The sequence below is a fragment of the Gambusia affinis genome, linkage group LG10 (genome assembly GCF_019740435.1).
Source record: "Gambusia affinis linkage group LG10, SWU_Gaff_1.0, whole genome shotgun sequence".
NCBI classification, from domain to species: domain Eukaryota; kingdom Metazoa; phylum Chordata; class Actinopteri; order Cyprinodontiformes; family Poeciliidae; genus Gambusia; species Gambusia affinis.
Window position 1 is genome coordinate 29,173,251 of NC_057877.1, and position 15,687 is coordinate 29,188,937.

At 40.9% G+C, this 15,687-nt stretch overlaps 2 protein-coding genes across 4 annotated transcripts in view; one reads left to right on the forward strand and one right to left on the reverse strand.

The window, feature by feature from the left end:
* LOC122838051 (phosphodiesterase 4D interacting protein) overlaps window positions 1–15,687 on the forward strand; it is a 65,082-nt gene that overhangs the window by 17,153 nt on the left and 32,242 nt on the right. The gene's annotated exons all lie outside the window — the stretch shown is intronic.
* On the reverse strand, window positions 877–3,032 carry LOC122838072 (tripartite motif-containing protein 16-like). Its single transcript, XM_044128440.1, has one exon. The coding sequence runs from the start codon at window positions 3,015–3,017 to the stop codon at window positions 1,326–1,328; it is 1,692 nt and encodes a 563-aa protein (XP_043984375.1). The 5' UTR covers window positions 3,018–3,032; the 3' UTR covers window positions 877–1,325.

Below are 15,687 nucleotides of genomic sequence, written 5' to 3' on the forward strand. Positions count from 1 at the left end.
GCCTCCAAACAAACACAAGACAAGATGGGGAGGAGGGTGAAATGTCTGGACTGATTGAAAAGTTTTTATGTTTTACTATAGACAAGATGTCGACCGAAACAAGCTAACATCATCGACTTGTGATCTACTGTTAGCTATGTTAGCTAGTGCTAACACAAAAACCAGCAGCTAACTCCAGTACCAGGAACTAACCTAATTACCAAGGGCAAGCACAATTAGCAGATGCTAACACCATTACCTTGAGCTAACATCAGTAGCTAGAGCTAACATCATTGTCCTGTTAGCGCCTGTCATTAGCAGGAGCTAACATCACTAGTAGGAGCAATCACCAAATCAGAACACAGATAATTTGGGAAAGTGTTTTGATGCTAATGCTGATGCTAATGCTAATGCTAAGCGTCATGAGTCAGGAACTGGAGCTGTTTGCAGCTTTGCTCTCCTTCTGGTTAGCATCGCCAAGTAGCTACACCAGCTATTTCATCCATCTTCATCTCTGCCTCTCATTTCTGTATTAAATTTAATTTCAATGTGCTCTGGTTCAAACTGGAAGGGCTAAATGCTTTTCATTTGCAAAAAAGAAATGTTTTAGCTAAATGGAGCTAGCAACTAGCATGCGTCATCTACCCAGGATGCATTGCAGCATAAACGACACCATGTGAAAATATATTGATTTAAATTTGTAAAAATGAACCTGCATTATTTTTACTGTTTTTAAATCTGAAATAAATGTTTCTGAAATGTTATCAAATGTCTGCAAGTCTTCTAGATTAGTCACCAGTTACATTTTTGTCTCTATTTGAACTGTGGGACGTTGAGTGTTGAATTAGCGCCTGCAGCAGATTGTGGACGTGTCTGTGCAAATCAGATCCTCACCACTGGCTGACAGAACTCACACTTTATTGTAACAATGAAGAAAAAACCTTCAGCATTTCTCTACAATCAAGATGTTTTACAGAAGAAAGACAAAGAATCTAAAGAATTGGACTAAAACAGCATCACTTCATAGTTGATGTTGAATTCAGTTTCTTTGGATTATAATAAGGAAAACAGAAGAAAGTTTAGTTCACTACAATCTCAACGGATTTAAACAGGAACAATATTTATTCTGCAGAACAGTGGAAGAGAAACCAGAACATCTAAATACATCAAAACTATCAGAGCCAAAGAAGTTTACATTTTGTGTTGGTCTAATATTTCTGCCATTAAAGAATGAAAGAAAACATCAGCAGTGATTTCCAGTGTGGCTCCTGCAACGCAGAGAAATACATTTAAACAGAGAAGAGCAGAACAGCTGAAACATCAGATCAATGAACTCTGATCAATAATCAGAGAAGAGAGGAAATCTGTCTGGGTTTACAGAACTCTGCAGAATCCCAAACCTCCCCTACATAAACCCCAGCATGCAGCGGCTGAGTGAATCTGGTCTGGACTCTGTGGATCAGAGTCGTGGTTTCAGAGACGCTGTAGAAGGACAGAAGACCTGCTGCGTGGTCCAGATACACTCCCACTCTGGAGGAAACTGGACCTGAGATGGAGCTCCAGATGTTGTTGTGAAAAAAGTTAAAACCTTTTTGGGAACAAGTTAACGCCCAAGATTTGTCGTTACCTCCAAATAAAGATTTATTCCTTCTTCCTGCTCTGCTGATATTCTTGTAAGCGACGGCAACACGAACTAGTTTTCCTCTCCAGTCCACCTCCCAGTAACATCGTCCAGTCAGAGTCTCTCTGCTCAGAACCTGAGGTTTATCAGTGAATCTGTCTGGATCGGTAGAATGAGACTGATGCTGCTGCAGCAGCGTCACCTTCCTGTTCTCCTCTGATAGAACCAGATTTCTGTGTGCTGTGTTTGGATCCAGAGTGATTTCACGTGAATATTTTAAGAATCCAGTTCTGGTTGTTGGTTCTGGTTCTGACAGTAGATCATCCACCTCAGTGACCATCAGTGAGATGTTTGTCCATGAGTCTCTCAGGACGTCCTGTAGTTTCTCTCTGAGCTCTGACACAGCTGCTGTCACGTCCTCAAAGTGTCTGATTGGACGGATGTTGATGCTGGATGAGTGTGTAGACTCACTGAGTGCTGGCAGTGAGGGGTAGTGGAGGAGAAACTGGTTGTGATCCTCTGTGTGTGAGAGCTGCTCCAGCTCAGCGTCTTTCCTCTTCAGCTCAGTGATCTCCTGCTCCAGCTTCTCCTGAACATCTTTGACTCGACTCACTTCAGTTTCCTGCTGGGATCTGATCTGCTGCTTCACATCAGAGCTTCTTTCCTGGAGGAGACGAATCAGCTCAGTGAAGATCTCCTCACTGTCCTCCACTGTTTTATCAGCAGAGTGATTGATGGCCTCCACCTCCTGGTGAAGCAGCTTCACATCTTTCTCTCTGTCCTGGATTCTCTGCTGGATGTTTCCTCGTCTCTCCTCCAACTCTCTCTGCCTCTCAGTCCTTTCTGCTGCAGCTGACACTGTGTCGTGGTCTTTATGTTCCTCCACAGAGCAGAGATAACAGATAAACTTCTGATCAGTGCAGCAGAAAATCTCCAACAACTTATCATGACAAGAGCAGACGTTCTTCTGGAGGTTCTTGGACGGCTCCACCAACTTGTGTTCCTTTAAAGTATCTAAATGATAATGAGACTGAATGTGATTCTCACAGAAAGACATGAGGCAGAACAAACAGGACCTGAGGGCTTTCAGCTTCCTCCCAGTGCAGATATCACAGGCCACATCTTCAGGTCCAGCATAGCGGGGATCAGCAGGAGCTGGTTGGAGTCCAGTCTTCTTCAGCTGCTCCACTAAAGCTGCTAGCACGGTGCTCTTCTCCTGGATCGGCCTGAATACGAAGGTTTTCCTGCACTGAGGGCAGCTGTGCATTCTTTTTTGATCCTCTCCATCCCAGAAGCTTTTAATACAGTTCATGCAGTAACTGTGTCCACAGGGAATCGTCACCGGATCCTTCAGTAGATCCACACAGATGAAACAGGAGAAAGTTTCTTGGTCCACATGAACTGCCTGCTGCGCCATTTCTCCTCTCTGTCACACTGACTGTTAGTTTAATTTTCTGAGAACAGAAACAAGTTTGAGCTCTGATCCACCAATCACATGTCAGTGCAGGGAAGCTGCAGCCAATCACATTTTTTCTTCAGAAGCTGCTGCCTCCACCCTTCTTCAGAATGTGCTTGATTCCAGGAAGAGGAGGCCAAACATGCATGGACCTGAGCATCAACTGGTGTTTCAGCAGAAGCACTGACAGCAGGGTAGTCTGCTTTTCCCACTTTAACTGCAGTCAGTGGGAGTTTAGGTCAACATGCTAGTGCTAACCCAGGGCTAGTGCTAACCCAGGGCTAGCTGGTTTTAGCTTTTTTTTAAAGCTAGTTTTAGCTCTTCAGCTAATTTTAGCTTTTACATAGGTTTGTCATGCTGCCTGTGGTATTTCACTGTAGGTCAACATGCTAATGAAAGCCTACATGCTGTCATTACTATTTCAGCTAGCATTAGCTTTTTAGCACATTTTTCCTTATAAACTGCAGTTTTGAAAAAATGTTCTGCACAGATTTCTGGTCGTCTTTAGGTGGATTTTTTCATTTACTGAAACTTTTCGCTCCTTTTCAACAGTTTTGAAAGTTTTTGTTTTCTCCTGCAGCTGATTTGCAATGCTAACAGCATTCACACTGCGTGTTCACAGTGTGAATGCTGCACATTTTTCCAGTTTATTTTGTAGCCGTAAAATTATATAATAATAAATGTTGCAGGATCAGGTTTAGAAAGTAATAATGGCCTCTTTTATGTATATTTTAGCATAATATAACTGAGACCGACCCCTGGTGCAGGGTTTGTTTTTAGCCGTTCATCCTGTGGATGAGCCTTAATGGACGTCCGGACGGGTCGGCTTTCAGCACTCAGACCGGCGGATCGATACGCAGCAGCTCAGCTTTCAGCTCAGCCAACCAGCACATCTGAAACACCAACACACTCAGAAACGTTCTGCTGATTCGACCTGCAGCCACTTCACCTTTCTACACCCAGTTTGCTGCAGAACCGTCCGTGTCTTCACTAATGCAAACTCTGCTGCTCCACACTTTGGTTGAGAATCACAGGAAATGTTGAGGAGATAATTTCCCATCTGGTGACCTGAATCCCAGCTGGATGGATCCTCAGTGGAATCAACCAAACCAACATTCAGAACATTTCTGCTTTATCCTCAGAAGTTAACAAGTTTTATTCATGGGAAATTATTTCTCTAACCTGCATTTTTCCTTCTAACAACTCAGATTTAGGTTAGTAGAAGGAAAGATTTGCATCTTGTAATTTAAAATGTTTTCCAGTATTTCTGAAAGATCTTGAAGTGTTTTCTTCACAGATTTACAGTTTATTAATTAATTCAGGTTTAGATCAGTACTTGAACATTTACTAAGAATAATTCAAGAGATTAACACTAATTTAAACAAAAACTCATTTCTTCAGTTTGTTTTAGTTTGTTTTAGTTTGTTTCAGTTTCCACAGAGTTTGGTGGAAACTCGGCGTTCATCAGATACCAGATGAAGCTTCGCTCTGGTTCTGTTCATGTTTGGTTTTAAAACTCCTGAGATTTGGATCAGAACCGAGACGGATGAAGCACTGAGGCAGTTTAAAGGTTTTCAACATGTTGACTGAAAATATGTTTTCTGGTTTCTGCTTTTCCACTTCAACTGTTTGTTAATCATCGGCTTTGTGTCCATTTGGCTTCAGCTGTTGTCAGACTGCCTGAAGGTTGGGTTCTGGTTCTGGTTCTGGTTCTGTGGGTTCTGCAGAGTAAAACAGTATTTGAAGCTGATGAAGCAGAAAAGTTGGCGGCCTGTGTTTTCGCTGTGCAGCAGTGCAGGTGTATTCCTGGAACATTCTGCAGGATGCATGTATAATGCAGCAGCAGCAGCAGCAGCAGCTGCAGCATTCATTAGGATCCTCAGAGCTGCAGCAACGCTGCTGCAACTGCTGCTGCTGTAACGCAGCAAAACTTTCCCTTCAGTCCAGATTTCCAGCCATTAATGAATAAAATGATTCTGTTATTCTTACATCTGTCAGCTCAGAACTGCATAACGTCATCTCTGACTTTAACATCTGTGGAGGATTCACGGAGCGTCCGGCTGCACTGAGCTGCTCTAGCGCCACCACCTGGACACGCAGCGCATTGAACTGCTAATTGTTTCCAGATCTGTGCAATAAATTTGCAGCCCTCTTCAGCGGGTCAGAGACAACATGTTGACTTGATCACAGCGTCGGTCACGGATGATAATTGTTAAGTTAAAGTGTCCAATAATCTGCTGTAATATGAATATTACAGCCTGACAGACGGACGGAGGGACGGAGGGATGGACGGACAGACAGACAGACAGACTGGCTTTGATTCTAAAAACAAATGATCTTCATCGCCTTCGCTGCTTCTCTCTGCTGCATGTAAAACTGATCTGCATGTTTATGAAGTCAAAGGTTTTTTAATGTGATCTATTGAACAGAGATCATATGGAACCAGTTATAAACTAAGAAAAGTCTTTTACTCTGCGGCTGCTTGGATCCTGCAATTACCCTGACAGTAATGTCAGCCTTTAATAGCCGCGTACAAGACAGCATTTATTACAGTAACATGACTGAAACCGCAAGTCGTGCAGCTGGTCGAGGAAAACCGACTGCTGAACGTTTGGAGGTAAATCTGAAACTTCGGTTTCCTCTGTTAGTCGTGTCATCAGGATCGCTTGGTTTCCCGCCACATTCTGGCTCGGTGGTGGCAGGATGATGCTCAGGGATCGAGTCCTTCAGCAGAGGTTTGGTGCAAACTGAGAAATGCAGAAAGTGTCGGTATGTTTGTCTGCATGTTTCTCTTGAACGTCTTTATTCTGTTACTTGTGGATTTGTAACGTTACTAAACAACGGCTGTTATCAGCATGTTTTCATTTATTTCTCATTCTGAGGAATTATTTTTACTTCCCCAAACGTCCAAACTGAACAAAAATCTTTTTATGTTTCTGCTGCGTCGTCTGGGAACCATTTTCAGAAAAACAAACCTAGAGATGTTTCTGTGTAAAGGTTTGAACTGATGAATCTTTTAGGTAATTCATTTAATGTTCCTGCTGTTTTCCAGGATTGTCTTATAAAAGAGATTTTAATCTCAGTGAAATAAATGTATATAATATGTAACAGTAAAACGTTCCTTTAAATCAAGACTGTAAAAGTTTAAGCTGTTAGTAACTTTTGAATCAAAATAATTGGATCACCAACATATTTGAGTTTCTGAAAGACAAAATGTAAAATCTGATCTGGTTTTAAAAACTGAATGATGTTTATGATGTTTCTGATGTTTTATGATGTTTTATGATGTTTTATGATGTTTTATGATGTAAACTTTTAACTGTCTTGTTGCTGAAATGTTCTATTCCACAAACTTTGGGAAAAAAGCAAAACAAGCAGTTTTTATTTTTTTTTTGGGTTTTATTTCCATTTCCTGGTTTGAAGCAAATTAATCAGGTGACTCACAGTGTGATGTCATCAGACGTTGACGCCACGCATGGCTGGAACAAACAGGAAGTGGCGCTCTCTGACCAGCGGAGCCCTTCCCTCTGAAGCTGGACGTTTGGACTTTGTGATTTCTGACGGCTTGGTGCCTCTGGTAAGGCACAGAATCACAGCGCAGGGAAACGTTTGATACGTTTCATTTAGTCCATAAATCTCCTTTTCCTGTTTTGGAACAGCCAGTTTTTTAAAAACTGAGAAAGTTATTTTGGATTTTATCTTTTCTACAAAAATCATAAATGGACATTTGATTAGTGATCCTGAATACAGCTGCAGCTCTACTAATGGTCTAGTCAAAGTCAGCAGTTGTATCCATGTTGGATCCCGTCGGATCCAGTCGGATCCTGTAGGATCTTGTTGGATCCTGTAGGATCTGGTGTCTTCTCTGTGAGTTTTCCCTGTTGGGATCAGTTATTGTGAAAGAGGAACATGTGCGGCGCAGACCTCCTGCTTTCCTCACATTCCAGAGAAAAATGGGCAGAAAAAGTGAGTTGAGGAGAAGAAGGTCTCTGGTTGCTGCGTGTCCACGTGGCATCGCTCAGCCTGCAGCTTCCAGGAACGGACACTTTCAGGGCGCAGTGTCCAAACTCGTTTCTTTTTGCCGAGCTCCAGGAGGAACAGGTGCTTTTTGGTTAAATCCTCTGATTTTCCATAATTGAGGGAACTATAAAGTGGATTAATTGTTAGCAGAGGAGAGAGAAGCAGCAGCTTCTCCGTCTGAAACCTTCGGACTCTTCCAGGTCCGGATTGTTTCTCCGTAATGTTCCGGTGCCCGTTTCTCACCCTGATCAGGTTTTAACTACGTTTGTACTGACAGAAGCTTCATAATCTAAATTTTGGTGAATATTTTAGCTGCTTTGTGTCGGTCGGGAAGCAGAAACAGAACCAGGGTCTCCAGCAGGCTCATCTTTTTCTTCCTGTGGATCTGGAATGGCAGCATTCCCAGTTTACGTTTTAGTCTCAGGCCACCCTGGAAAAATAGTTCCTTTTGCCAGAGAAACGTTGGTACTGAACCATCAAGTTTAATGGTACAGAACCTGGAGCTGAATGAGGCCGAGTCTTATTATTACTGCGTCAGTTTCCAGTAAAAACCTTGAACAAAAAACTCCCTGAAACACATCCCTGTCTGTTTAACACTAATCCACCCTCTGAATGCCCCTAAAAACATAAAAACTCCAGCTAAACTTTCTCACCCGTCCTGTAATAACAAGCAGCTGTGACTCAAACACACTTCAGACTCAACACCTTGAAAATGGACTTTTTAGACTTTTATAAGCGTAGAATAAATTTGGATAGTTAATTTATATATTCAGGCCTAATTGTTATGTTTAGGATTTAATCTATCTTGTGAATTCTGTATCCAGAAGATTAAAACCTCCAACTAAACGTCAGAAACCTTTTGATAGCTGTTAGGGAACAAACATGTGAGGTTCATAAAAGTAAATGACTGAACTTTTCTGTGAAGGAGTTACAGAAAGTAACTGATTAGTTCTGTGAAACAAACCTGAATGTTCCAGAAAACAACGAGACCGACGGTCCAAAGAAACCTGTAAACTCCAGAAAGTTACTAATTAATTCTGTAAAAGTAACACGTAACTCACACAGATTAGATAACTAGCCAGCTGTTTACCTAAGACAGGTAGCTGGTAGAATAACCAGCTATAGACGGGTAACCATTGATCTAGTTAGATAAAAAGGTAACTAGCTGCATGATCTTAACTTTCTTGCTGACTAGTTAGATCATCTGTGAAGTTTGGATGAGACTTTTCCAGATGTTATTATTTCTCTTCTTGAACTTACAGTTCCTCTCCCCCAAATTTCCTAAAAACAAAAAAACAAATGTTAATAAAAGCAGATAAACAGACCAAACCCACAAAATGGAAACGTTAACGTTCAACTTACAAAAAGACACGGAGCAAATGGACCAGATTTCTAGAAAATAAAAACTGAATCAGGTCTGTTATACTGTCACTTTAATGCTGCTCAGAAAGACTGAGATGGAAATTAGTTTCTCATCCTGTATCTGTTCATCTTTGTCAGATTGAAAGTGATTCTCCTTGCTGACAGTTGTTCCTCTCTGTGTGTCATAATAATAATAATAATAATAATAATAATAATAATAATAATAATAATAATAATAAAGCAGATAAATAAATAAAGATGCACCTGCATTTATTGCAGCTTCTGTGGAGAAATCTGTTTTAAAGCGTAGCTGGATGTAAGAAAATTGTTTTTGTGATCAAATCAAATTTTATTAGTGTCTCATTTCAGCATCAAGGCTTTTCAAAGAGATTTACATCATAAACACAGAAACACAATGCAACACAGAATCAATAATCGAAGCACGACATTAAATCAGGTCCCATCAATAAATTAGTAATTGATTAAGTTTCAAATAAAACTCTGAACAAGTTGGTTTTTAGTTGAGATGTAAAGGAAGTCAGTGTTTCAGCTGTGATCCAATCACAGACTTCTTTAATAAACTCATAAGTTTTATATTTTAGGTTTGGGTCGTTGTTCACGTCAGGATTTACCGCCTGCTTGTTCTGGTGCAGATTTGTGATGTAAAAGTCAGATAAATGCAACAGGAGCGTCCAGACGGCAGACGGACGTTTTTCTGATTTAGTTCTGCGTACAGAAGTGAAAAGATGATGGTTGTGCCGTTTGGTTCTCATCGGGCGGCTGGGCGAACGCGGCCATTCTCTTGTCCAGGTCTCCTCTGCTGCGTTTGGTCAACTCTCTCCACAGCTTCAGCTTAAATCTCATCTTGAAAACCATATTTTTCAGTAGAGCTGCCAGGAACTGAGTGTACTCGAGAGGGAACAATGCTTCAGACAGATATACGTTGCCATGTGGGTTTTTAGATGGAGGAAAGTTGACCTTTCAGGAGATCTGAAGGCGCTCGCACTTGGCAGGTAAATAACAAGCCTGAAAGACTGAGCGTACCCTTACTGAGTAATGCTGTGAGTAAATACCAAGCCAATTACTGCTAACGAGGCCCTAATTGGAGCCAGATGAACATTTATTGAATTTGTCAGAGAAAGGTAGAGGGAAGATGGCTAATGAAGTGCAGCCCAAGCCCAGGGCCAGACCGCCAAGCGCTGCATAATTCGCCTGGCACCGGCACAATGTTTTCCAAATTTGTTGGGCTTTTTTGCTCATTTCATTCAACTGGGGAAATTTCAAACTAATAAATGCAATTGAAACAGGCCCTTGCTTGCCAGTTTGATGTGAGAATGTGTTTCATTTAGGCTCCAGTGCCTGAAATCTTGACATAAGATGTTTGGAGACGAGCGGTTGACGCGACTCTTGATGTAAATTGAACCCAAACAGTTTTAGAAGCTTAAAATGTAAGAGATGGAACATGTTCACACGATGCGGAGCCACAAAGTGTCGAGCTGATGTCCCAGCCTGACCTCAGCATAATTAAAGGCTTGGCTGCTCCACACAGAGAGGCTAACACTGTGGTAGCTGTCAGTAGGGCTGGAGTATGTTCAGCTGGTTTTCATTTCACAACATTATCTCAGTTATAACATGGGACATAAAAATAGCGACAGAACATTAAAATAATTCATTTCTTACGTTCAGGAAGGAGTCATGTTTACAGCAAATCCACCAGCCAACAGTAAACAGATTACTACAAATAAAACACAGCAGTTTGTTCCCCGTTTCACTGCAGCAGCATCACTTTTACCAGTTCTGCGAAGAAAATGGTGCCAGAGGGTGGATGGCTACAAGACCTTCAGATTAAAGTTTCACCTCCTTACTGGTTCCTTCAGACACACAGATCTAAATGAAATAGATTAGACTCTTCAATAGATTCTAGATCGAATGCAGCTCAAACAAAACTGAAATTCAGCTGTTTAAAATGCAAATTAGCATCATGACTCTGTTGGATTAAAACTGTTTTAATATGATCTGTGGTATGTGTAGAAAATGCATCATCAGGTATTAGAGGAACACATGAATCTCCAATTATATGAAGCAAATATTAGAGGAGGTGTATGTATATATCTGAGCCTGCATGACTGTAATGAAATCATTTCAGTCTTTTGCTGCTAATTGTTGTTTTTATAGCATCTGTTTATTGGTGCTGTTTGTAAAGCTACAGTCAAAAATGAACATTAATCTGGATTATTTAGTCTGAGTTTATTTCTCAGCCATGTTTTCACCAAGTTTTTAGTTTATAACCGTCAGCGTCAAACTAAATATTAGCAAGCTAAATATTTAGCTTCAAATAAATAATTTTTATTGCTAAATATTTGGTTTTAGAGTAAATACTATGCAAAAATGCAGTAAGATAAATTATAGATATAGAATTATAGATAGATTATCTATAAATATTTAGTTGAACAACTAAATATTTATCTTAAAACTAAATATTTAGTTGGTAAGTTAAATGCTCAGTTAACTAGATATTTAGTCTACGGATTAAATATTTTGCTACAAGCTAAATATTTATTTTACCATTTAAACATTTTAGCTAACTGTTAGCAACATAAATATTCAGGTTGAAGCTAAATAGTAAACTAAAAATTTAGCTTACTAATAAATATTTTGTTAAATATTTAGCTTCAAATTAAATTGAGCAAATTACATTTATAGATGAAGGAATAACAAGGTGAAACATCATGTTTATCTCCAGCTCTCATTCTGCAGCTCAACCAGAGGAAACTGTCCCACATTCAGGTTCAGAGTGCCATGACCTTTGACCTCATTCCTTTCTCTACTCCTCTTCCCTCTCCTCCTTCCATCCTGATTCATTCCTGGTTCTGACCCATTTCCCCGCCCTCCTCTTGCTGTCATTATGCCGTTGCTGCTCATCCTGCCAGCTGATGGTTGAGTGCAGCGGCCCTGAGGCTGCGCTGACCGGCACTTTGATTTCCACTAACAGAGAGCAGAAACCAGGGCAGACACAACCGACACCACATGACTGTTCCTAAAAACGCTCTGCTGCTCCTCGGAGGCATCACATCAACCGTACGGGTTCACATCGACCGTACGGGTTCACATCGACCGTACGGGTTCACATCGACCGTACGGGTTCACATCGACCGTACGGGTTCACACGACGGTTCCTTCGATTGTACGTCAGAAGTATTTCCAACCATTTTGACTGTAATGTAACTACTGAGTAATAATAATTGAGAATGTTTGCATCATGACCAGAAAGCTTTCATGAGTTTTCAACATCAGTCTCATTATGCTGTCGCCGCCCAGTGGACACATTGAGAACTGCAGATTTGTTAGAAACTGCAAAGCATGAAGACGTTATGAGGTGTTTGGTTCAGACTGTGATGTTCGGATTTACATGCACACGGCCCAGAAGTTCAGATTCGTGATGTTTCTGTCCGGGCTTTGACTGGGACGTTGCCAGCAGCTCTTCCTCTGAGAAGTGAAGGTTTTCTCTGAAGGTCTGGGTTTGTTTTTCTCTCTCTTCCCGGACGGCCTGCAGTTCAGAGAGGGGTGGCGTTCCTCTCCGTCCCGGCCTGGAAGGGAGGGTCGGCCATGACAGTCGGTTGGGTTCTGGGGGAACCTGATACCGTAATTTGGATCTGCCATAAACAGCCGGAATGAGGCGCAGAGCCGCTCTCTGTGAAGTGCAGCGGTGGGAAAAGCTCGGCGCTCTCCAGTGAAACTCATGCTCTTATGATTGCATGTAAAGTGTTTATCATTGCTTACACAAACTGATGGAAAGTATTCGGCCGCGCTGGCCTGCAGCGCCGGGCCCGGCCCGGTTCTGTTTACGCCTGCAGATTGGGCCGGCTCTCTCTGGTTTCCGTGTTTCCTCGGCGGGCCGGCGTGTGTGTTTGTCTGAAGATGAATGGTTTGTGGTAAATATTGTGCTCTGGCTGTTTGGGCCGCGGCACAGAGCCGTGCTTGTCTTTGCGCTGGCTCATTACGGAGTGTGTACGCGTGTTGACGTCCGCTGATTAGCTCTGGCACTGCAGCGCACACAGAGATTAACTTAGCAGGACGCTTTCCTGTCAGATCCGCACAAATCAAGTGTTTCCACGCCGAGCGCCAACAGGCAGCAAACACATGTCGGGCCTGAAGGATGTTTGACACTGTGGACACACGCTTTCTGCCAGTAATGAAGCTGTCAGGCAGCCAGGAGCCGCCTGCACTGCCGCCGACGGCCACTAGGGGGCAGCGGAAAGCTCTGCTCACAGCTCAACTGTTGCTTCCTGGTTTGGAGTCAGGGTGTCTTCAGCGCGCTACGGGAACTTTGGATCAGGTCAAAGAAAGTTGCAGGAGAATTTACAGAAGTGTTAGAAAAGGACCTGCTGGGCTGCCTGAACGGCTGCCTGACAGTAAATTACATAAATTCAGTGAAAAACGATGAGAGACTTTCTAAAAAATCAGAGGTTTCTGTTCTGGTTTAGGTTCTGATTTCAGGTTTGCTCAGTCATGTGAAGAGAGAAAGAAGCTTGATGGCTACAAAAGTTTCAGATAAAAATGTTTGACCTTTTTGGTTTCTCCGACCAAACAGCATCACCATGGCAACCTAACGAGGAGTTCAGCAAATATTAGAGGAGGAGAATGTATATCTTATGTCTTTAATTAAATAAATGAAATCTTCTGCTCCTCACTGTAGTTTTCTGTTTATTCCACCTTTGGTTCCTCTGATGGCTTTGATGTTTGTCAAAACTTTACATCAATAATGTGATTTATTCAGCCTGTTGTAGAGAATTAGTCTTACACATCAAAATTAAATTTATCAGGTTCTTAATGAATCAGATTCCTGACTGAATGCAGCAAAAACTAAACACATAAATTTAAAACACAAATTGGCATCATGACTCTTAAATACTCACTTTTTTATATCGATCAGTCCAACCTATTTATTCAGACACAGTTATGGTCCATAAAAAACACTCACAGTTTTTACTTTTTACATTTTTTAGTTTCTATAAATTGGACTTACTAAAGTTTAATACAACAATAAATGTTTTGTTTTGTTTTTAGTAAAATGTTGCTGGATGTTTATAATCCTACTTATGAAGTTAAAACACGTCTGTTAAAATAAAAATACTTTCTGCCTAAAAATTAACATTAAAGAAGAATTAAATTTACTATTAAAATTACTATTACTGCCAAATTTGTAGCATTATTGAACTGCAACATTCTTCCAAGGACCACAAATGGCCCTCGGACCACACTTTGGACACCCCTGGGTTTCACTGTTTCATCCTGAAAGGTATTTATTTTAACAGAATGATCTCCAAACCAGATGTTTTCCAGTTCACCGTTTTTATTAAAAATAATATTTTCTGAAGAAGAAAAACTGAAGTAATTCCTAAAATAAATCAGCCGAGTTTTTCTGGCCACAGGCAGGTGAAACGTCAGCAGGAAAACCAGGAAACATCCTGGAAACATCCTGGAAATATCCTGGAAACATCCAAGAAACATCCAGAAAACATCCTGGAAACATCCAGGAAAAATCCTGGAAACATCCAGGAAATATCCTGGAAAAATCCTGGAAACATCCAGGAAATATCCTGGAAAAATCCTGGAAACATCCAGGAAATATCCTGGAGACATCCTGGAAACATCCTGGAAACATCCTGGAAACATCCAGGAAAAATCCTGGAAACATCCAGGAAATATCCTGGAAGTTAGTGTTAATGAGTTTTTAGAGTGTTTGTTAGTTTTTATTAGTTAATTTGATAAGATGGAGTTTATTTTCTATTAGTTATAGTTTTACGTTTTTTTATACTTTGGTTCATTTTTAGTTCTTTGGTTCGGTTCTTTGCTGTTCTTTCATAATAGACCCAATCAGTTCTTTGGACCAGGTCCTGCCACCTGGAAAATGTCAGGTTGTTACTGGGAAACTCCAAGAGCCGTGCCAGTCCACACACACACACACACACACACACACACACACACACACACACACACACACACACATACATTTGCTTGGCTATCTTTCCATTGACTTCCAGTCATTTCTACATCCTAACCAAAACTCAATTCACAGTTTAGTCCTAAATCTGACCCTTGACCCCAAAGCAGTGTTTCCCCTGGTGGGGGCCAGGCTTCGGTCAGAGCAGGTGTGTGTGAGCCATGCAGATCCTGTGTGAGGCTCAGTGGGGTCTCGGTGTTTCTCTCCTCATGGATTCCTGGAGAGTTTGGCTGATTTCATTTTGATCTCACTTCCTGTTCTGATCGTTTCTCTCTGACCTGGACGAGCCGCTGACGTTTCTCCTGCTGGGTTTTCGGGTTTCAGGCCCTGGACCCGAATGACTGCGCTGATGTTTCCATTTCAGTTAGTCAGCACTGCTGACAGTCTGACGGGAAAACCTGGAATCGTCTGGCAGGAATTTCCCTGATGGTTGGATTTTCTGTGGAAATGAAAGTTCTTCAGTGTTTCTGGTTCAGTTTATGTTCATGTAGCTCTCTGCTGCTGTTTGAACGTCTTTCTGACTGAATACCCAGAAACAGGCAGTTCTGCTCGTTGGTGTATCTGACCTGAAGCTTCTAGAGGAAATCTGTCAGAAATGAACAGCAGTAATTGGACGATGTATCCTGTCAAGGTCACAGTTTCACTATGTTGTTAATTAGTTTATAAATATCAGTTTCAAACTAATTATTTACATGGGAAGCTAAATATTAAGTTGGTTAACTGAACATTTAGCTAACAAGCTAACAGTTTTAACTGAACAGAACAGTTAGCTTCCTGGATTCATATTTAGTTTCAAGCTAAATATTTAGTTTGAAACTGACATTTCATTTAGCCTAGTCTGCTTAACTAAACATTCAGCTAAAGGCTACACATTTAGACTTTAGCTTTAGCTAAAAAATAATTAGCAAGCAAAAAAAATGAGCTTGGTGTATTTATTTAGCTAAATATTGAGGTTGTTTCTTAATATTTAGATTGTAGATAAATATTTAGTTTGTCCAGTGAAATACATATTGTTTCTTCACTAAATGTTTAGTTTGGAGCCTTTTATTTATTTGCTAACTACATATTTAGCCTGTCTCCATTTATTTAGTTAGAAACTTTGAGATTTATAACTGAATGAATCACATGGTGAAAATATGATCCTGAGAAACAAACAAAGGTTTTTTTAAATATCTGAAATTATTGCTGTTAATTTGTGACTGTAACTTTACAAACGGCGTCCATTTTTATTTATTTATTTTTTTT

Excerpts from the sequence above, each read along its gene's own strand:
- LOC122838072 (XM_044128440.1), bottom strand. The coding sequence starts at position 3,017 with ATGGCGCAGCAGGCAGTTCATGTGGACCAAGAAACTTTCTCCTGTTTC.